The sequence below is a fragment of the Oryx dammah genome, unplaced genomic scaffold, assembly GCF_014754425.2.
Source record: "Oryx dammah isolate SB20612 unplaced genomic scaffold, SCBI_Odam_1.1 HiC_scaffold_2, whole genome shotgun sequence".
Lineage (NCBI taxonomy): Eukaryota > Metazoa > Chordata > Mammalia > Artiodactyla > Bovidae > Oryx > Oryx dammah.
Window position 1 is genome coordinate 190336585 of NW_024070186.1, and position 22466 is coordinate 190359050.

Genomic DNA, 22466 nt, shown 5'->3' on the forward strand with positions numbered 1-22466 from the left:
GTCAGGAAGCAACAGTTAGAACTGGACATGGAACAACAGACTGGTTCCAAATAGGAAAAGGAGTACATCAAGGCTGTATATTGTCACCCTGCTTATTTAACTTCTATGCAGAGGACATCATGAGAAACGCTGGACTGGAAGAAGCACAAGCTAGAATCAAGAGTGCCGGGAGAAATATCAATAACCTCAGATATGCAGATGACACCACCCTTATGGCAGAAAGTGAAGAGGAGCTAAAAAGCCTCCTGATGAAAGTGAAAGAGGAGAGTGAAAAAGTTGGCTTAAAGCTCAACATTCAGAAAACGAAGATCATGGCATCCGGTCCCATCACTTCATGGGAAATAGATGGGGAAACAGTAGAAACAGTGTCAGACTATATTTTTTTGGGCTCCAAAATCACTGCAGATGGTGACTGCAGCCATGAAATTAAAAGATGCTTACTCCTTGGAAGAAAAGTTATGACCAACCTAGATAGTATATTCAAAAGCAGAGACATTACTTTGCCAACAAAGGTCCGTCTAGTCAAGGCTATGGTTTTTCCTTTGGTCATGTATGGATGTGAGAGCTGGACTGTGAAGAAGGCTGAGCGCTGAAGAATTGATGCGTTTGAACTGTGGTGTTGGAGAAGACTCTTGAGAGTCCCTTAGACTGCAAGGAGATCCAACCAGTCCATTCTGAAGGAGATCAACCCTGGGATTTCTTTGGAAGGAATGATGCTAAAGCTGAAGCTCCAGTACTTTGGCCACCTCATGAGAAGAGTTGACTCATTGGAAAAGACTCATTGGGGGCAGGAGAAGAAAGGGACGACCAAGGATGAGATGGCTGGATGGCATCACGGATTTGATGGACGTGAGTCTGAGTGAACTCCGGGAGATGGTGATGGACAGGGAGGCCTGGCATGCTGTGATTCATGGGGTCACAAAGAGTCAGACACGACTGAGCAACTGAACTGAACTCCCTGGTGGTCCAGTGGTTAAGACTTTGCCTTCCAGTGTAGGGGCTTCGGGTTTGATCCCTGGCTGAGGAGCCAAGATCCTACATGTCTCATGATTAAAAAAAAAAACAAAAAACAAAACAATATAAAACAGAAACAATATTGTAAAAAATTCAATAAATACTTTAAAATTTTTTTCAGATAATTTTGTAAAGACTAAAATAAATGGACATCCAAAGGTGCAACATTTGGCAAATACAGCAGATGAATCAGAATTTACCAGCCAAAATGTAACAGTTTTTGCCTGGTCATCAAAGAAACATGTGGTCTTGCCTTATCCTAATGGAAGATTATGTGTTTTCTATTGACTAATTCTGGATGTTTTTCACTGAGTGCTGCTTTCAATCGGTCTGAGAGTAGTACTTGTTGAAAGTAATCGCTTGATTTTTCCAGAAGGAGCTCCCTTCCAATCCCAACATATATAGAACATCCCCTTCTTTGAATGAAGACCGGGCTTTGGTATGGTCGGTGGTGGTTCATTTCACTTGCCCCACAATCTCTTCCGTCCACATTATTATACAGTATCCACTTTTCATTGCCCATCATAATTTGCTTTAAAAACAGAAGGTTTTCATTACATTTCAGTAGAGAATCACATGTGGAAATATGGTCCAGAAAGTATTTTTCAAGTAAGTTATGTGGAACCCAAACATCAAAATGATTAACATAACCAAGCTGGTACAAATGATTTTCAAAGCTTAATTTGGATATTTTGAGTATGTTGGCTATCTCCCGCATGGTATAATGTTGATTGTTCTCGATGTCTCAATTGGTTGCTATTAACTTAAACCAGTCTACCTGTGGAGCATCACCCAGCAAAAAGTCTCTAACATGAAACTTCACAATCACTTTTGACACGTCTGATTGGTCACATCTTCTCCATACACTGCATAAATCTTTTTTTTTTTTTTTGCATTTCAATTGTGTTTTTACCTTTCTTGAAGTAATAAAGCATTGTATGAAGAAAATGTGACTTTTTTCTTCCATCTTCAACATTAAAATGGCTACACAACAATTCACCAATTTTGATTTTTTTTTAATGCACACTGATACAGCAGCTGTCACAGTCTAACAAAACTGTTTCGAATCAAATTAAACACAATTAAGCACTATTCCAGAAAAAAATTAACAAATTTAGAGAGAAACACACTCCACAGAGTGTTGGTCATTTCAGAAGGCAAGAGGCCCTGATACATGGGGTGGTTAGTTTTTATGGGCTAGGTAACTTCATAGGCTAATGAGTGGGAAGATTATTCCAACTATTTTGGATAAGGGGAGGAGATTTCTAGGAATCGGGCCACTGTCCATTTTTGGCCTTTTATGGTCAGCCTCAGACCTGTCATCTCACTGATGGATGTGTCATATAGTCTATGCCAGTGGCTCAGAGGTTAAAGCATCTGCCTACAATGCGGGAGACCTAGGTTCGATCCCTGGCTTGGGAAGATCCCCTGGAGAAGGAAATGGCAACCCACTCCAGTATTCTTGGCTAGGGAATCCCATGGAGGGAGGAGCCCGGTAGGCTACCATCCACAGGGTCGCAAAGAGTCGGACACAACTGAGCTACTTCACACATGCATAATGAATTATACAGTTCATTGTGGATTCATGTCCCATCTGAAGCACAGCTGGGTTCATGTCCCCTATGAGGCACGACTGGGTTTGAGGATGAGATGGTTGGATGGCATCACCGACTCAATGGACATGAGTTTGAGCAAACTCTGGGGCATGGTGAAGGACAGGAAAGCCTGATGTGCCGCAGTCCATGGGGTCACAAAGAGTCGGACACAACTGAACAAAAACAGTGAATTACAATGAGCATGTAATGAGGCTCAAGGTCTGCTGGAAGTTGAATCTTCTGCCATCTTGGACCTAGTGGGTTCTAACCAGTTTGTCATACCCTCGACAGCTATGTCATCCTTTTAAAAGTTGTGCCGTGCCCCCTTGCCCTCCTGTTTCATTCAGTTCATTCAGTCGGTCAGTCGTGTCCAACTCTTTGCGACCCCATGAATCACAGCACGCCAGGCTCCCTGTCCATCACCAACTCCCGGAGTTCACTCAGACTCATGTCCATAGAGTCAGTGATGCCATCCAGCCATCTCATCCTTGGTCGTCCCCTTCTCCTCCTGCCCCCAATCCCTCCCAGCATCAGAGTCTTTTCCAATGAGTCAACTCTTCAGATGAGGTGGCCAAAGTACTGGAGTTTCAGCTTTAGCATCATAAATACCATAGGATATCACTTGTATGTGGAATCTAAAATATGACATCAATGAACTTATCTACAAAACCGAAATAGACATACAGAACCGACTTGTGGTTGCCAAGGGAGAGGTTGGGATTTGCAGATGCAATCTATTATCTATAGAATGGATAAACAACAAGGTCTTACTATATAGCACAGGGAACTATATTCAATATCCTTTGGTGAACTATCATGAAAAAGAATATGAAAAAGACCATATGTATATTGTTGTTGTTTAGTCACTAAGTCATGTCCATCTCCTGTGACCCCTTGGACTGTAGCTTGCCAGGCTCCTCTGTCCATGGGATTTCCCAGGCAAGAATACTGGAGTGGGTTGTCATTTCTTTCATACATACATACATATATATATATCACATATAAAATAGTTACTGTAGTAGACAAATTCTAAAATCTCAGTGGCTTAACAATATGAAAGTTTATTTTTTGTTCATGTTACAACGCTATGCACGTTGGTAGAGAGGACACTGCCCCACACAATCTAGGGCCCAGATTCCTCCATCTACGGACCCAGTCTTCTCTGGTGCCGGGAGCCTGCTCCATAGCCAGAGATTGTGGGTTCATATCCCATCTGAAGCACAACCGGGTTCGAGTCCCAGTCTGAGTTGTTTGGTTTCAGCAGCACTAGACACATTTCAAGTGCTCAACAGCCATTTGAACAGCGTGTATTATAAAACAATGCCGTCATCAGTTCTACTGGACAGCCTCGCATGGATCTTGGTGACTATTCTAAAAATGAAGGCTGATCCTACGTCCCTCTTTGTCCCGCCGGAATTCTAAGGCTCCTACTGCCTAAAAGCTGATGTTTTGGGGAAGCATAAAGGACGTCAGGTGCCGGGAGGAAAAAGAAATACACCTCCACCGGGATAGCGTCTGTGAAGATTCTGGGATCTTTTCAGGCTGAAGGCGTTCCCAAGAACTTTGAACTCATTGGCTGGTGGTGGAGGGACGGGTTGCCAGCGCTTTGCTCTGATTGGGCATTTTCCCTTAGCGGAAAACCAATCATTGAGGGAGATGGGGGCGGGGTCAGGCTCGCAGTACAGGCCCCGCCCAGAGTTCCGGAGCCCACCCACCTCCCTGGCGGGTCAGATTGGCGGTGAGTTCTGACCACCTTAAGGGCCCTTCTACCCTGGAATCCCTCTCACCAATGTCGATTGGGAGACGAGGGCAGGTCCTCCCCCTGGCCCCCGCCGCGGAAAACACCCCTTCCGCAGCCCTGAGCCCCCAGGTGTCCAGCCTCGCCCTCTCTGTGCTCAGAGTTCCCTCCTGTGAAATGGGATTGCCTTGTTCGCTGGGCAGAGGCCGCGTCCTGACAGCCTCCTCTGCTCCGCACGAGAGTGGGAGGGGGTTAGAGCTTGAGGTGGGCCATGTTCCCACAGCAGGATGGCGGAGGGCAGGAGCCTGCCTGAAGTGCGTGCGCTGGTTGGGGCTTCTCATGCCATCACTGACCTGGCCCACAAGCTTCACTTCTATGACCAATGGGCTCCGAACTATGACCAGGTAAATCGGCCATGTCCTCACCTCTGCTCTCCTCCGCTCACCTGGCCTCAGTTTCCCTGTCTGTAAAGCTGGAATAGTAAGCCTAGCATCATCCCAGGGAGATGAATGTGAGAGTGAAGTAAGATTTGGGTGCAACCTCCAGTCCTGTCTGCTCTCCATCCAACTCCTCTTCAGCCCAACCACAGTGGCCCTGCCCTCTGATCCTCTTCCAGATTGGCAGCCCCTAGAGACCAGGAGCCAAGACCTCCTCACCCAGGTACAGGAGTCCAGGCAGAGGAGCTGCCTGGAAGAGGTGCTGTGAGTGATCACAATGAAGCAGACAGTGATGCCAAGGCCCACAGAAAAGACCCGTTTGGCAGAGAAAAGCACCTCACACCTGCATCTCCCCTCACTGTAGTTCCACCAGATCCTGGGCCCCCAGCACACACATACAGCTTGGCTTGCTGACTCTACCCCACAAGAAGGGCCCCTAAACGCTGGAGCATGGGGTGGTGGTTGGCTCAGCATTCTGTCCCCAGGATGTGGCTGCCCTGCAGTACCGCGCTCCCCGCCTCGCAGTTGACTGCCTCACCCAAGCCCTTCCGGGTCCACACCACGCTGCCCTGATCCTGGATGTGGCCTGTGGTACTGGCCTTGTGGCTGCAGAGGTGAGGCCACCCCAGACCCCCTTCCCTCCCGTCAGCCCCTACTTGCTCTAAATTCCTACTAACCCAGCCCCAGATCCCCACTTGCCTGCTCAGACTCACTGTTTCCAGACACTGGGGCCACATCCACCGTGGGGCCCACTGTCCTCCCCAAGGTGCGGGGACCCAGCTGGGAAGTGGCAGGTGTGAACTGTGAGTGGGTCCTCTACTCCAGCTGCAGGCTCAGGGCTTCCGCCAGCTGCATGGGGTGGATGGAAGCCCAGGGATGTTGGATCAGGCCCGGGCCCGTGGCCTCTACCAGTGCCTCAGCCTCTGCACCCTGGGCCAGGAGCCACTACCCAGTGCTGAAGGTACTTCCCCTCCCCCCTTGACAGCCCAAGGCCCACCCTCTGACCTCTCCCACCTGACAGCTGACACAGTCCCTTCCTTTTGCCAAGACGCCATCCCCCTTGCCTAGCCCTCTCCAAGTCCCCTCCCACACCGAGCCCCTCAGTCTCTCATTAAGGGACAATCTCTCATTGAGATGCTTCCTCTGAAACCTCCATCCCATGACCTTCTCAGGCCAGGACTGAGCCACAGCTGCCATATGGCCCCAGGGATCATGGTCCTGCAGACCCCAGCGGCAGGCCTGGTCCCTCCCCAGTCCCCACCATGAACACCGTCCTCCAGGGTGGTCTGAGGCCACACTGAAGCCAAACCACCACACCATATCCGCACGCCCACAGGGACCTTTGATGCGGTGCTGATGGTGGGTGCCCTCAGTGACGGCCAGGTGCCCTGCAGTGCGATACCTGAGCTCTTGCGAGTTACCAAGCCAGGTGAGAAGCAGCCCATCCAACCACACCCATGCACACCTTCCCTTCTCCACAGGCACAGACACAAGCCTCAGAACCCCTCAGGCCAAGCAAGGTGTGGGGTGGGGTTGTGCCTGGGGTCACACAGCCTAGCATCTCAGCCACCAGCTTCCAGACCAGGCTCGGCCTCAGCTGCCCCCGTCAACAGACCCAGGTGGTCAGCTTGCCTCTCAGCCATTGGGAAACCGGAAACAGCTCCACTCCTTTTCAGCCTCTGTATCCTCACCAATAAGCAGAGTGCCACAGTCCCTTCCCCACAAGCGGTGCAGTGAGAACTGGGTGAAGCAGTGTCTATCAGGGCTTCCTGGTGGCTCAGACAGTAAAGAATCTGCCTGCAGTGTGGGAGCCCTGGGTCTGATCCCTGGGTCAGGAAGATCCCCTGGAGGAGGGAATAACTAACTACCTACTCCAGTATTCTTGCCTGGAGAATTCCACAGACAGAGGAGCCTGGCAGGCTATAGTCCATGGAATCGCAAGGAGTTGGACACAACTGAATGACTTTCACTTGCTCACTTGGTGTCTATAAGGCCTGTATTTCAATCCTGGCACATAGTAGGGGCTCAGTTCAGTTCCCTCATCTTCCAGTTTCCCCACTAGTCTCTTTCACTTTCAAGGCCTCAGTTTTCTTATCTGTGAAATGGAGCTGATAGATATAAGCACTTTTCTATAAACTCCACACATGGGGCTGGTGTGCGGGTGGGGATTGTGGTTACTGTGTTCCTACTGTGTGCCTTACCCCATGGGAGCCTCTGGACTGGGGAGAAGGTACACACACACCCCACACTCCCTGGGAAGGGGCCAGGGGGAAAAGACCAGGCTGGAGGTGGGCCCCAGGAATGTGGGTGTTCAATCCTCCAAGAATTTAGGGAAGAGAGGCATCTCCCACTTCTGGCATGGAGGAGGTGACATGCAGGTGCACAGCCTAAGCAAAGTCCCAGGCAGAAAGGAGAGTGATGAAGTATGAGGATTCTGTGGTTCAGACCCGGCTGAAACACAAGATCTGGAAGCCCGAAGGTGCCCCATCCCAGCAAAACCTTGTCTACTCCTGCCTGCTTCACTGCCCGCAGGGCCCAGCAGGGGCTGTGGTTAAATCAGGGCAGATCCGGGCAGGCTTACCCTCAGGGAACCACAGAGGCTGACAGATGCAAGGACATTGTGTTGGGGTCAGAGAGAGAGGTAGTGATCAGGCTCAAGGGGGTAGGAAACTTCCATCACCTGAATCAGTAAGGAGACTAGGCCCAGCCTGGGCTTGCCAGACCCCTTAGCTGGCCAATCTGCCTGCCCACAGGTCACAAGCTCTCCTGCTTCAGAGCCTTTCCTCTACAAAGCTCCCTCTCCACCAGTAGCACCCTGCTTCTCCTTATCTCCTCCTCCAGGAAGCCTTCCAGACCCCTGTCTCTCCTGAGTATATCTGAGCCCGTGCTGGGCATACAGTAGGTGCCTAGAGAAGACCTGGAGGGACGAGGTCACTCATTCATTCAGCCAGTGCTTATTGAGTGTGCTGGCCTTCCTGTGAGACAGGGTAAACTTTGTCGCTTTGCAAGCTGGGAAACTGAGGCGCCAAGAGATGAAGGGACTTGCTCTAGGTCCAAAGCCCATCAGCGTTCGGACATAACCATATCCTCCAGCAGACAGACTGGGTGAGCAGTGAGAAGGTAGCCCCCTCTGTCAAGGGGATTCAGCCAAGAATTCCCAGTGGAAAGGATGCTTGAGCCTTGAAGGGTACATAGGAGGCCATCAAGCTGGGGGAGCAGAAGGTATGCCTGGAGGATGGGTCAGTGAGCCCCAGAGGCTTGGAGATGGGAAACAGCTGGCCTGGGTTCAAAGCTGGGAGGACTTCTGCCTGTGAGGACGTGAGTGGAAAGGAAACCAACTTCCCTGTCCCTGGCTCCCGCCCTCCCCCAACTCGTCTGCTCCCCTCCCACCCCTCCCCAGGTGGGCTGGTGTGTCTGACCACCAGGACCAACCCATCCAACCTGCGATACAAAGAGGCGCTGGAGGCCACCCTGGACGGGCTGGAGCAGGCCGGGGCATGGGAACGCCTGGAGGCCCAGACTGTAGACCGGTGGGAACTGGCCACCTCCGAGCTCGAGGTGGGGCCTGGCACTTCCGACAGTGACGGCTTCATCTCCGGCATCATCTACCTGTACCGGAAGCAGGCGGCAGCCCAGGCTGAGGGAGGGAGGCCAGGCGCCTAGCCCCCATCTGGCCTCCGACCCTCCTGTGGCCGCAGCCTCTGCTTTGCCTGTAAAATGAAGCCAGTGAGTCACCCCTGCCCCCAGGAGAGCTGTGCCTATTAAATGAGACCCAAAGTGGGCATCGCTGTGGTTTTTCTCACCCCCCCGCCAGAGTGACGTCTGTCCCAGTGGGAGACAGAGAGAAGAACCAGGACAAAGAGGGCCCCCACCCCTGGCTGTCACTGGGCCTTGGCACCCCAGGGCCACAGGCGTGACTCCAGGACTCCTCCCAGCGTGGAGGGCCCCCTCCCTCTAACCCGCAGACCAGGAACCCATGCTCACACATCTGGCCAAACACTTTCACGTGTCCTAGGTTCGGTTTCCTTATCTCTAAAGGGATCGGAATGCAGAGTGGAAGATCTCAGGGAGTAGCTTGGAGGCTGCCCCAGAGCTGGGCAGGTGAAAGGGCCTGGGTGACTAGTCAGCACCAGCACTGGTGGGGATGTGCCCAGGGCCGATAATAACTCCTCCATACAGGAGCCACAAGAAGGCTTCATGGAGGAGGAGGTGCGGAGCTGGGCCTTCAGGACTAACAGGGTTCAGAGGGTGGAGGAGGGAAAAAAGACATTCCAGGCTGAGGGCAGGGACACCCTGAGTGCGGGCTGGGAGAAAGGATCTGGAGGGTGAGCCGACCAGCCTGGCTGCCCAGACAAACCTGGAACAAAAGTGGGAGAGGGCAGGTGGCCCAACCCCCAGAGCTGGCTGTTCTCATCTATCCTCCCTTCTAGGGTCCCCAGCACTTCAAGAGGATCCTGGAATTTACACTGACAAACAGAGGGCTTGAGCAAGATGGCTACAAAGGTCAGGGCCAGTTTCCATGCCTCACAATTCCCCAGTATCAGTTTTGTTAAGTCTTCCCATCCCAGCCACTCCATGGCGGTCCTGCCCCTTACAAACCCCCTGCCCAGGCCTCCAACCCCGTCCCTCTGCCCCATGTCCACAACTGAAATCAGATCAATACAGAGAATTCCTGTGCACGGGTCCCATTTATTGTAGAAAATAATAGCAATTACCGTGACAAATAGCTTAAATTACAAAACAGAAACCACGTAGGAGGCAGGGGAAAGCCCCAGGACTTCCTGGGATGAGGGCCAGAGAGAGTTTTCCCCCTGCTCTCTCCAGGCTGCCAATGACCTTGGCAGGGGTGGAGGATCCAGAGGTGGCCAGGGTCAAGGGGCCGGGGGCTACGGTCAGGGGCTGGAAGGGGTGCAGGCAGCTTGGGCCACCTCTATGGCCTCCTCCCCAACTACTACCCAAACCAGTTTGTAGCACCTCCACCCCTCCCCTCTAAACCTGTCTGTCCACTCTGTGAAACTAAGCTCCAAGGGCAGGTAGGTGAGCAAGGCGGCCATTCTCATGGCCCCAGGTTTCCATGGGCAAGACCCAGCCTAAGTGCTCACTGGCCCAGACAGAGCATGCTGGCAGAAGGGAGCAGGGAGGATCGAAGAAGGGGGACGGTGGCCCACGCAGGCCCCTTGGTCCACTGAGCACCCACTCAGAGGCAGAGCCCAAGCAAAGTCAAGGCTGAACTGTCCTGGCCAGCAGGAGCCAGCCCCCTGTATCCACAGCTATTCAGAGGAGGGTGGCCCAGGAGTCTCTTTCCATTCCTCCTTGCTGGTGTTGGAGGTGGCTTTGAGAAAGTGTCCGAGAGGGCCAGGAGGCTCTGGGAGCTGCTGACCCGGTCCCCTGCTGCCCATGGCCGGGCCATCCGCCTAGGGTCACAGATTGCAGTGAGCTCAGTCCAGGGAGAAACAAAGACGAAGGAAAAAAAATTTTAAAGAGTCAACAGTAGTGCCTTAGACGTAGTTGCTGGCTGGAGCAGAGCGGGCGGCGGAGTACTTAGCGGAGTAGGGCTTGTTGTTGCGTGGCGGGCAGTTGAAGCAGAGCAGGGCCCCCCCAAGCATCAGCAAGCCAGCAGCGGCCCAGCCCACATAGAGCGAGGCCCCCATCTCCCGCTTCTGGCCCGAGGCTACCAGGGGGTTGTAGAAGTCACGGATGACGTTGTTAGCCGTCCAGGACACGGGCACCATCACCAGCAGGCCGGCCAGCAGGAACACCACGCCGGCCACGATCATGATCTTGGCCTTGGAGCTCTCATCATCCACGCAGTTGGTGCACTTGCCGCCCACCACCGACAACAGCACGCCAAACACGGCCAGGATGATACAGATGACGATGAGGGCGCGGGCCGCCTGCAGGTCCTGCGGCAGCGCCAGCAGCGAGTCGTACACCTTGCACTGCATCTGGCCGGTGCTCTGCACCACGCAGTTCATCCACAGGCCCTCCCAGATGGTCTGCGACGTGACGATGTTGCTGCCGATGAAGGCCGTCACCCGCCACATGGGCAGCGCGCAGCTCAGGATGGCGCCCAGCCAGCCCAGCACGGCCAGCGCGATGCCCATCACCTGCAGCCCCATGGAAGCCATGGCTCAGCGTCGGCGAGGAGGCGGGGCGCGTCTAGGACCTGAAAAGGCGCTGAGGCTCTGCCTCTGGAGGCTGTAGGAGTCCAAGAGCCGCGGACGGCTACTTCACAGCAAGGCCTTAAACCGGGAGGGAGTCCGGGGGGCAAAGCCAGTTGGAGCCGCTTCAGGCGTCTCTCCCGAGAGAGTCAGAGGCACAAACCCAGCGAGTGTGACCCGACCAGCTCCCTTCCTGCCAACAGCTGCCACAAGTTCGCGCGCTCAAAACTGGAGCGATTATATGGTGCTCCGCGGGAGGGGCGTGGGCTGAGGGAGGGGTTTCAGTCCCTGGAGCCGCCCCCTGACCAGTTCCTCTAGATTCCTGAGCCTGCCAACAAAGGGACTTTGAGGTCCCAGCCCTGGGCCCCTGAGTCACGATCCAGTCTCAGAGGAAACTGCCCTTTCCCCCTGCCCCCAGGCCCCAGCTGAGGTCACCCAGGAGACAGACACTGAGTCACAGCCTCCAAGCACCTGGACATCCCTGAGGGGCCGGAGGAGGAGTCAGGCCCAGCCGGGTTTAGGGACCTGAAGAGAAGGATCCCCACGTCCCAGGGCTCCCTCATTCCAGGCTTCGATGGATGGACGGGGTGGGAGTGGGGGATTGTGTGACCACCTTCAGGGAGAGGGTCTGAGGATAGAGTCCTGGAAATGCCAAAGAGCAGCCCCACCTTGATTACTGTTGGCAGAGTCTGTATCAGCTTCATCACTGGGCTGATAATTATTAATAGCTAAGAGTCTCACCAGCCACCATCCTCACCTGAGATCTGGACATTGGCCTGGTGAGATCCAGTTTTAAGGAGCAAGGGGCTGCAGGGGGCCCCCGGACTCCTGGGTCCCTCACCTGTCCTCCTCCTCTCTCACCACCATCACCTGGCTTCCCAACCCTGCGGAGGATGGGTGTTGGAGGAGACACCTTTTTGGCCAAAGAGAGAAGGAAGCCTGCTCCACCCCACCCCCGGACCCCCAAGATCAGAAGTTTCAGCCAGTAGCTGCTGGAGCTAAGGTGGCCTGGCCAGAACTAGGTGGTGGGGGAAGTCAGCAAGAGAAAGCCATGGGTCAGACTTTGGGGACTTCAGCCCAACAAACAGGTGTTTACTTAGTGAAGATACACAGAGCGGTCCTCCGATAAAGCCAGAGTGGGAGCAAAGTCCCACGAGACTTTGAAGGGGAGGGTTAAATCAGATGGAGTTGGAGGTGGGGTTGCCAGGGAGAGGGCCTGATTGGGAGGGGGAGCTGCCTGGCTCAACTCCAGGGGGCACTGAATTCTTGGGTTGTGCAGCAGAGGCCTCTGAGGACAGAAATCTCCACGGAGGGGTCCCCCTGGAGTTGGGCAAGGCAGCCGGACTAGGGGAAGGAGAAAAGAGAGAGGGGACAGCAAGGACAAAGGTGCCTGAGGTGGGGAAATGCAGCTAGTTCTGGGAACCAGAACGGATTCAGAGGAATCCAGTCTGACCGGAGACAGGGGGTGTGGGGGAGGGGCCGGAGCGAAAGAGCCAGAAATCTCTGCCTCGGGCACCGCAGAGCCCTGGGCTGTGTACAGAGGCAGTGGATGCAGGCTGAGCGGCTCTCTGGGGGACTTCTCCTGTGGTCCAGTGGTTAAGACTTCCCTTCCCAACGCAGGGGATGCTGGTTCGAACCCTGGTCAGGGAGCTAAGACCCCACATGCCTCCTAACATAAAACAGAGGCAGTATTGTAATGAATTCAACAAAGACTTTTTAAATGGTCCACATAAAAAAAATAAATGAATAAATAAAAGAAGGGGGAGTCTCTGGAGACAGAACGAAGATGAAAGCAGGCAGAGGACCAAGAAGGGCCTGATTCAGGGCAGAGGACTTTGGGAACCTAAAGAAGCAGCCATTATGGAGGTGAGAGAGAGTGGCTGGGCTCATCCTGGCTGGATCATGCCTGACGCCCTGGGGCAGCTGGGTGTATAATCCAACCCAGACAGTGTTCCATGAGCTTCCTGAAAGAGAGCTTGCGTGATTTGGGTGGAAGCCTTCTGTGAGCTATCTGAAGCGTGCTGATGGCCCATGGAACCACAGGGCTGGCAGGGATCATCTAGCTTGATGGAGAAGCTGAAGTCCTGTACTGTGGTTGACTGTAAACACTTTGGTCTCCCCTACAAGGCTGGGGGCTCCACTGGCCAGCAGCACGCTTCAGATAGCTCACAGAAGGCTTCCACCCAAGTCACGCAAGCTCTCTTTCAGGAAGCTCAAACAACACTGTCTGGGTCAGATTAGACACCCAGCCTCTGCCCCAGGGAGTCAGACTTGGGGCTGGATGATGCTGGGGGCTCCTGAGGATATTCAACCTCAGAGCTCAGTGCCCGGTTTGACACGTACTGGGTGCTCAGTAAGGCAGGAGGCATTATTCCGGTTCCTCTCCCCCGCCCTCACTCCCAAGCACACACAGCAACACAAACAGGGATGGTTTCTGCCAGGACCACACCTTCCTGGCGTTTTCCTTACAAGGCTTTGAGGAACGGCACACAAACAGGCTGTGGACTGAGCAACAGAGATAACTACCCTTTGAGATGCACGATAAGTGCTTCTCTGGGATGACCTCATCACAGCCTGCCCATCAGTGAGCCGGGCAAAGACTCTTACTGCCTCTGCACAGACGGGTAAACTGAGGCCCAGAGAGGGCTGGGGAGGGGGAAAGCTTGCCCAACATGGGGCGGGCTGGTCTTCCCAGCCCTTCTGTAAGGTTTCTGCCTACAGGAGTGAATTGGCCAGATGGCCAGACCTTCAGTCACCCCACAACAGCCCCCGCCAACTTCCGGCTCTTGTTCTGGGACACCGTCAGCTGGCACTTGGAGAAGCAGGAGTGGGGGTGGGGAAGCACACAGGCCCTAGAACTTTCTATGTGTGGCCCAACAGAAGTGACTAAGAAGCTGTCCTTCCCTACCCAGCTCAGCCAAGCACATCAGAGGTAGGGGAGGGGCTAGAGGGGTGGACAGCTGCAGGAGAGCCCCAAGCAGAGGACAAGCCCACAGCGAAGGAGGGATGGTGGGGGCAGGGGGCGGGGTTGGTAGGGGGGCTCTGCAGGGGAGCTCAGGCAGAGCTGGAGGTGCCCAGGTATGAAAGAGAATCAGGAGCCGGTCCTGGGGAAGCCATGAACCCTCTGCACATGAGTGGAGCTGGAGAGATATTTGTTGATGCTTCATTTATGCCAGGAGACACTGGCTGGGTCCCTCCCAGGAAAAGGACAAACACCAGCGAAGCCAGAACACTTCTGCTACACCCACTCCGGCTCCCCAAGCCTGGCCCTCCCAACAGCTTAGACAACCTTTCACTGTGACACTTTAATAATGTGTCTGCCATTCATCACTTTTGCTTTTGAGGCTGGGAGGGCAGGGTTAACACTTATTTCTTTTTCTTTCTCCCAACAGACACTAATTTTATGCCAATAGAATTGTGTCTTACACTTGTTGAGTCGCTAAGTCGTGTCCAACTCTTTTGTGACCCCATGGACTGTAGCCCACCAGGCTCCTCTGTCCATGGGATTTTCCAGGCAAGAATACTGGAGTGGGTGGCCATTTATTTCTCAAGGGGATCTTCCTAACCCAGGGATCAAACTCTCATCTCCTGCCTTGGCAGGCGGGTTCTTTACCACTGAGCCACCATATGCTGTTTTTTTTAATCTATGATAACCCTCTTTCCCAACCAGATCATCTCACTCATCCCTGCCCATAACCTCTCACCAGCCCTGTGACCTCTGGAGAAGCCAGCCCCACGTCTGAGCATCACCTCTCTTTGAAAACTGAAGGCGTTAGCACCTCCCCCAGATGTGAAATAAGATGAGGATATGAAAATGCTTTGTGAGCTGAAAAGCTTGAGGAGGAAAGAGCCAAGTTCATGTCCCAAACCAACAGCCCCTCAGCTCTGGTTCCACTAGGACTTCTCAGACCAGGGGTTCAGCCAGGTCTTTGATCACAACACACACACACACACACACGCGCGCGCGCGCGCGCGTGCGCTCACAATGCTCGTACCCAGCTCCCTGAATGTCCCTGGGAAAGGGACAGATAAAGTGTCTCATCCAACCCTAAGGCTCTCTGCTGCCTTCTGAACCTTCTTTGTCCCTCCCTGGTCTGTGCGGGTCCGCCAGACCCCTGCCAGGCATCCAGAAGAGTCTCTGAGGGTCGAGCAGACCCAGGTCTCGGCCCCTTCACTCATCTTCTGGGACCTGGAACTCCAAAGCCAGTAAGTCTGTGTCAGCTTAAAATCATTCTTCTTGGGACTTCCCTAGCGATCCAGTGGTTAAAGACTCCACAATTCAAATGTAAGGGGTGCAGTTTCCATCCCTGGTGAGGGAACTAAGATCCCACATGCTGTGCAGCTCAGCCAAGAAAAAAAAAAAAAAAGGTTTATTCTTCCCCTACCAGACATAACGTTTTGATCAGTATAAAACTAAATGGCTTTTTTGAAGGAAAAAAGAAGCAGTTTCACTCTCAGCTGAAAAATTAGTCTAGCTGAAAGTTGGTTCTAAATGACTTGTTTTTGCAGGAGTTCATTAACTTCTCTACCCACGGACACAAGTTAAGATCCTGTTGTTTTTTAACCACAGACAATGTCATTAAGTTAAAAATTTGTTTAAGCTTCAGTAAATAATCTGCAAAGGGGAGTCCTAATTCCCTGCGAGTGTAACAATTGTGTCACTGAGTCACTTGTGAGCCATCTCACTGGATTGTCCCGGAAGCAGGATCTCCTAGATGCTTTCAGCAAACGGGTGTTCACGTCCAGACCCAGGCCGCTGTGCGCTGGCCACCTCTTAATGGCTCTAGCAATGATGGAGATTTCAGCAGGGAAGGCCCAGCGCTGGCTGGGAGGGCTGGGTCCCCAGCTGGTATTTCTGGAATCGGGGAGCAGAATGTGGTGTCTTCATAGCTCTCATCTAAGACGACCTCAACCCTCCTTCAGTTGAGTCCCAGCTCTGTCACTACCAATTCTGTGATACTGGGCAATAGATTCAAACTCTCTCAACCAATTTTCTCATCCAGGCAAGCAGGACGACAGCATCTCCCTCTGAGACTCTGGGAGGCTCTGTGAAAACAGGGAATCAAGGCCCACTTAGTCTACTGAGATTCTTCTGGCTGCCCTGACAAGGGTCTGGAGGGCCCAGCCCAGGCCCTAGAAAGCCACGGGCTCTGGGCTCAGAAGTGGAGGCCAGGCCCTCGGTTGAGAGGGTAGTCCTTCCGCCTGCGGCCTGGCAGCCCACACCAGTGGCCATCCTCCCCAGCTGGCCCAGGACAGGGTAATGACAGGCCCGGTTGCACAAGAGGCCCAGCTGCCAAGCCTGGCCGGACTGGCTGAGCCAGTGCTGCCCCCAGGCTGGGCCCCAAGTGTGGAGGGAGAAAGCAGGGGTGGGGTGGCATCTCCAAGGAGGAGAAGCAAGACCTTGCTGCTGGTTACAGTCCCATAGTCCAGGCAAGGCCGGCACTTCCGGGGACAGGATGCAAGGATGAGGGGTGGGGTGGGGGTGGAGATGGGTTCAGAGAGAGAGAAAGAGAGAGCACACGCAGGCCAGGTGGGGCTGAGTGGGGGTTTCAAATGCTCTGAATGGGCTTGGTGAGAGAGATGGGCTCAGATTTGGGGAAGGGTTCTGTGAAGGGGAGGAGACTGAAAGACAGGGAGAAAATGAGTTTTTAATTGTTTTTCGACCCCAGGGACTGTAGCCCACCAGGCTCCTCTGTCCATGGGATTCCCCAGGCAAGAATACTGCAATAGGTTGCCATTTCCTCCTCCAGGGGATCTTCCCCACCCAGGGATGTAACCTGCCCCTCCTGCATCTCCTGCCCTGGCAGGTGGATTCTTTACCACTGAGCCAGCGGTTTTTAATTACTTTCCATTAAATTAGTCTTCCTGAGTCGAGCTGCTGCCTGGCAGTTTTAAAGAGCCCGTATTTATGCAAGACTGGAGCCATCCCCACAGTCCCACCCTGATGTCTGCTCTTCACAAGCTGTGTCCTACTTTTCAGAGGGGTCCATCGCAGGGACAGGAGAACTCCTTCCCCCGTACCCCACCCCATCCCTCCCTCCTGCTCCCCCTACCTCACTTCAGAGCAACCCCTGTCTTCTGGTTGTAAGATTTCTGTTTTCCAGAGGCAGATGAAGAAGAGGACCTAAAGGCCAGGGGATCCCTGAGGACCCAATAACCCTTTGGAGGGATCAGTCCTGCCCAGTCCATACCTGCCCCCACTCGAACCCCCAGCCAGAGAATCCTCCTTCCAACCAGGTCTCTCTTCCCACTGGTCAGCAAGAGTTGGACCAGGCAGTAGGCTATGTGCCTTAGTATTATGACAAGTTATCATATCTCACTACAAAACCATGCAGGGTGTTTCAGAGATGAGAAAACTAAGGCTCAGAGAACTCAGGTGACATTCCAGGGCCACAAAAATATTGAGAACAGTGGTGAACTGAGCTGGTGCCTGACCCTGAGGTCAATGGATATGACTTTGAGCAAACTCCGGGAGATAGTGAAGGACAGGGAACCCTGGTGTGCTGCAGTCCATGGAGTCACAGAGTCGGACACAAATGAGCAAATGAACGACAACTGACCTTGAGACCCCCTGATCTACACAGACAATTCCCTAGCCCAGAGAAGCCACTCTGTGTGGTCTCTGGAAGAGCCACAGTCAGCAGCATCTTGAAGCCCCAGGCAGACTTCCTGGAGGAGGGAAAAGGGGAAAGGAGAGCTGTGAAAGGCAAGTAAAAACATGGAAGTCTATGGAAAGGAGAGAGTTCTCTAAAAAGAGGATCAGGGGAGACTGGGGGGTGCCTTTTGGGGGGCTTGTGGAGTCTGGAAGGCAAGTTGGGCACATCAGGAAAAACCACTAGTACCCAGCTCAAAGCTTGGAGGCCCAGGGGAGTCATGGACAGTCAGGGGCAGGCCCAGCTAGCTGTGACTTCTTAACTGGATGGGAAGAGACATGGATGGAGCCTTAGGACATTATGGGACATCTTGAGCCCACAGCAGCCCTGCTGGCCCCAGGTCAAAACAGACTGAGCTCTCCAGTGGCCAGAGCCATGGGCTGGGGTCACCTTGACTCACTTCCTCCTCATCCCTCCAGTGGAGACCTCTGGAACATGAAATGAGAACTCCATGGAGACCCCAGAGGACCCTGGAACCTAGCACGTTTTCCCTCCCAGCAGCCTGGGCAGCTTACACCTGATGACTCCGCCTTACAGAAAAGCTATCTCTGCTCCCATGACACACTGAGAGGAAGAGAGAAACCAGTAGGCCAACCAGGGTACTCCCAGGTAGGTAGCCAGTGAGTCAGTGGTGACAAGCCAGGGACCAAACCAGAAGTCTAAGGATCACGAGTGGCGCCCCAGCCCCAGGTGACTCAGTGATCATAGTAATTGCATTCCCTTCCTGGCGAGAAGGCCTGGGAGCCTCCAGCCTTCGGGCCTCTCCAGCCTTCCTCCTGTTCAAGCACCTCCAGGCATGGATGGGGGAGATGCCACCCACAGGTCCTGACCCCTGGCCCACTTGGGGCCTAGTTCATCAGGCAGATCTTTGTGCTACTGCCAGGTATACCCTCTGACCCAGCCCTCATTCTCTGCTGGCTCCCAGTTCTGGATCAGTCTAGCCCTGGGGAAGGGTGCAGCCGGCCCCGACCTGCCCCATCAGCTGGGAGCAGCCACGCTTGTGGTTAGTTTGAACTTTTTTTTCTTTTCAATGTGCTTTTTATAGCAGGGCTTAACCTGCATGGTTTGAGCTTCTGTCGTGGGCCTGAGAGCTCACACAAGGCCCTCAGTCCCACCCTCCCTTCTCTGCCCGTCCACTCCCTGCCTCCCTCCGATGATGCTGAGGGACTGCAGGTGCCCGGGGGGCTGGCCAGCTGCCACTGGCTTCGTGTCACTGCCCCTCAGCATCACCCCACAGCTGTCCACTCCCAGGGCCCACTCAGACCACACACATCGGCATGAAGCTGCCCCCCCACACGCGAGTGTACACCAAGGGTCCCATGTGTTTATTTTCTTTTAACCGACCTCATTCCAGCTCTTTGCCAGGCTGGCTAACATTTCTTCGATATGAAGCAAATGTTCTCAACCTCAGATCTTCCTGCAGCTCCATCTCTGATCAGGGAAACTCAACATCCCAGGACATCGAGAGAAATGCTTTCTTGAATCATAAGTCAAGGCCAAGCACTGGTTGCCCTGGAAACCTCCAAGCTCCAGTGTGGGTGGCCCCTTCAGGGTCTGGGGCTCAGTGACCTCCCCGTCCAGGCCCAGGCATCAGAAATCACTGGCCAGGAACCCTACAGTCGTCAACTAAAAGGTGAATCCGGTGAACAGTGCTGGATGCACAGTAGGAGCACGCAGTAGGAACTTTCTCTGACATCTGACAGGGCACACTCTCAAGTCACCCACACCCCAGAGTCATTGCTTCCCGGTGGAGGAATCTCTCCCACATCCATTCCTCCTGGCCCCAGTCCAGAACACCAACTCCCAGCTCTTCTTGACCTTGGCCTTTCCCTCAAAGTCAAGCTCAGGAGGACCTTGACTCTTTTTCCACCCACCCCAGTCCCAAGCCTGACCTATTGCCGCTGGGAATGGGGAAGGGGAGAGAGCAAAGGCAAACTGACGTGGCAATAATCACTCACACACACTCACACCAGCCATTATTTCCTCATCCTCCTCGCTGGCCTCCTACAGGCTTCACCCTCCATACCCACTTGCTCCCAACCCCAACTCACCCACAGAAGTATAACTCAGGCACCAACAATCCTTCCCCTGTACTAAAGTCTGGCCCAGCCTTCTCCACATTCATATCCTGAATCATATCTGTATATACCAGGCTTCCCTGCTGATGGGGAGGTGGACCCTCCGCCCATCCCATGTAACTCTGTGGCCTGGGACCTCCCTTTGGGATAAATCTGGCACAAAATGACACACACACCCGGCTCTTTCCCTTCTCTATGCTCTGGACAGTCTGGGGAGCTCAGGCCTCATTATCTTATTATTAATTAACAATATATTATTAATAACACAATATATTAATAATAATACAATATATTGATAATGTATTATATACTAGTATCTATGTTATTAGTAATAATAGCTACCTGAATGTTCACAGCAGCACGATTCCAATAGCCAAATGGGAAACAACCCAAGTGGCCATCAGAGGATGAATTGATCAACCAAGTGGGCAATATTCATTCACTGGAATTATTTTTCAGCCATAAAAAGGAATGAAGTGCTGATATATGCTACAACGTGAATGAACCTTGAAAACACGCTAAATACAAGTGTCAGACAGAAAGGTCACATAGTACATGATTCTGTTTACCTGAAACATCTAGAATAGGCAAATCTAGGGAGACAGCAAATAGATGGGTGACTTAGGGCTGGAGAGGACGTGGGGTAGGGTCATAGAGGGACGTGAGGTAGGGTCATAGAGGGCACGGGGTTGCTCTTTGGTATGATGAAAATTTTCTAAAACTGACTGTGGTTATGGTTGCATAACTCTGAATAGATTAACAACCATTTTATTATACACTTTAAATGATTGGATTGTATAGTATGTGAATTATTGGGTTGGCCAAAATGTTCGTTCAGTTAGTGAACTGTTGTCGCTCACTTGCTAAGTTGTGTCCCACTCTTTTCCGCTAAGTTTTCCTGTCCTTCAGTATCTGGAATTTGCTCAAACTCATGTTCATCAAGTCAGTGATGCCATCCAGCCATCTCATTCTCCGTCACCCCCTTCTCCTCTTGCCTTCAATCTTTTCCAGCATCAGGGTCTTTTCCAGTGAGTTGGCTCTTCTCATCAGGTGGGCCAAAGTATTGGACCTTCAACCTCAGCATCAGTCTTTCCAATGAATATTCAAGGTAGATTTCCTTTAGGACTGACTGGTCTGATCTCCTTGCTGTCCAAGGGACTCTCAAGAGTCTTCGCTAGCACCACAGTTTTACATTGCTTAATAAAGCTCTTGGTGAAAATGAATGTCTTTTTTTAATATGTATTATTTATTTATTTGGCTGCACCAGGTCTCAGTTGAGGCACGTGGGATATAGTTCCTCGACCAGAGATTGAATCCAGGCCCCCTGCATTAGGAGCTCAGAGTCTTAGCCACCACACTACCAGGGAAGTCCCCAAAAATATGTCTTTTATTTTCACTTAAAACCAAATTGAACTTTTTGGCCAACCCAATTTATCAGGAGAGCTGCTCCAAAAATAATAATGATCACTTGTCAAATGTCTATCAGGTGCCAGGAAGGCCCCACACAACCTCTGTTACCCTGCACAACCCTGTGATGGATAATAGGAATGGATTTCTGCCCCAACAAAGCCAAATTCATGTGAGTCTCTTTTTTTAATTCACTTAACTGGCTGTTCCAAAAAGTTTTCCTTTGTCTATTTTTAAAAAATATTTTGCTTTTATTTATTTGGTTATTCCGTGTCTTAGTTGCAGCACGTGGGATCTTTAGTTGCAGCATGTGAACTCTTAGTTACAGCGTGTAGGATCTAGTTCCCTGATTAGATATGGAACCCAGGTCCCTCTGCATAGGGGGTGCAGAGTCTTAGTCCCTGAACCACCAGAGAAGTCCCCTCTTTTCTATTTTTGATGATTGGAGCCCTTAGCGTGCACAAGTGCATGATGGAATTGCGTTTTGCATTTTTATTTTTCTTTATGTATTTGGTAAAAGTAGCAAAGCAAGTACCTGGAGATATATACTGAAACAATCTCCTTTGAAGAATTCAACACAAGTAAAAGATAAATATTTCAAGAGGAAAGAGGAGCGTTTAAAACAGTGGATCAGTAAGTCATTTCTAAATGGGGCGGGGAATTGAAGAATACATAGGTTTCCAATTGGCTGCTGCTGTTTTTCTTTGAAAAATAAACATTGGAAAAGGGGAGGGAGGGGGATATCGTCCCAGTGTACTAACGTAGAAACCAAAGCTTAGAGCATTTAAAGTGACTTCCACCAGGTCACATAGCTCGTGGAGGCAGGATGTGAACACAGAACTGTCTGAAACTACAACAGTGTGTGTAACCACTGCAACAAGTATTAAGACTACTCAGATTTGTTTGTTTTCAAGATGTGACTGAACCCGGAGCTTGCTGGAGCTGGAGAGAAACTCAGAAACCGTCAGGTCCTGTCTTCAAGGGTTGCCAGTCCTGCTCTGGACCCACAGGAGCGGTCAGATGGTGCAGGGCTGGCGTAAAGAGTGAGGGGACCTAGCAGGATAGTGGAAATTCAGGGTGCCTGTCCTAGGCAACTTTCCCTCCCCCCACCCCCTGTCCAGAATGAGCTGGGATGCCCAGCCAGGAGACAGATGCCCTGGACGTGGTGCCGCATGCCAGAAGAGGGTAGTGGGGTGGAGGGGGACACAATGTGTCGCCCCCATGTGTTTGCTTATGCCACTGCAGCCTCTGAGGCATACTCCGCCTATGGATGGGAATTTCAAAAATTCCAGCTGCCAAAGGAAGCTTCCCAGGTGGTACTAGTGGTAAAGAAGCCACCTGCCAATGCAGGAGATGTGAAAGACCCGGGTTCGATCCCTAGGT

General features: G+C 52.4%; 2 protein-coding genes across 2 annotated transcripts; one reads left to right on the top strand and one right to left on the bottom strand.

Annotated features, from left to right (window-relative positions):
- The first annotated feature begins 4304 nt into the window (after positions 1-4304).
- Positions 4305-8566, top strand: METTL27 (methyltransferase like 27). Its single transcript, XM_040260979.1, is given in 7 exon segments — positions 4305-4347; positions 4631-4751; positions 5270-5398; positions 5610-5745; positions 6121-6213; positions 8185-8314; positions 8316-8566. Coding segments are annotated over 6 exon segments (795 nt in total). The 5' UTR covers positions 4305-4347; positions 4631-4634; the 3' UTR covers positions 8506-8566.
- An 891-nt stretch (positions 8567-9457) lies between these two features.
- On the bottom strand, positions 9458-14557 carry CLDN4 (claudin 4). The gene has a single exon (XM_040260988.1). The coding sequence runs from the start codon at positions 10910-10912 to the stop codon at positions 10283-10285; it is 630 nt and encodes a 209-aa protein (XP_040116922.1). The 5' UTR covers positions 10913-14557; the 3' UTR covers positions 9458-10282.
- Between the last annotated feature and the right edge of the window lie 7909 nt (positions 14558-22466).

Bases quoted from the DNA above. Each gene is read 5' to 3' on its own strand.
- CLDN4 (XM_040260988.1), bottom strand. From the start codon at position 10,912: ATGGCTTCCATGGGGCTGCAGGTGATGGGCATCGCGCTGGCCGTGCTG.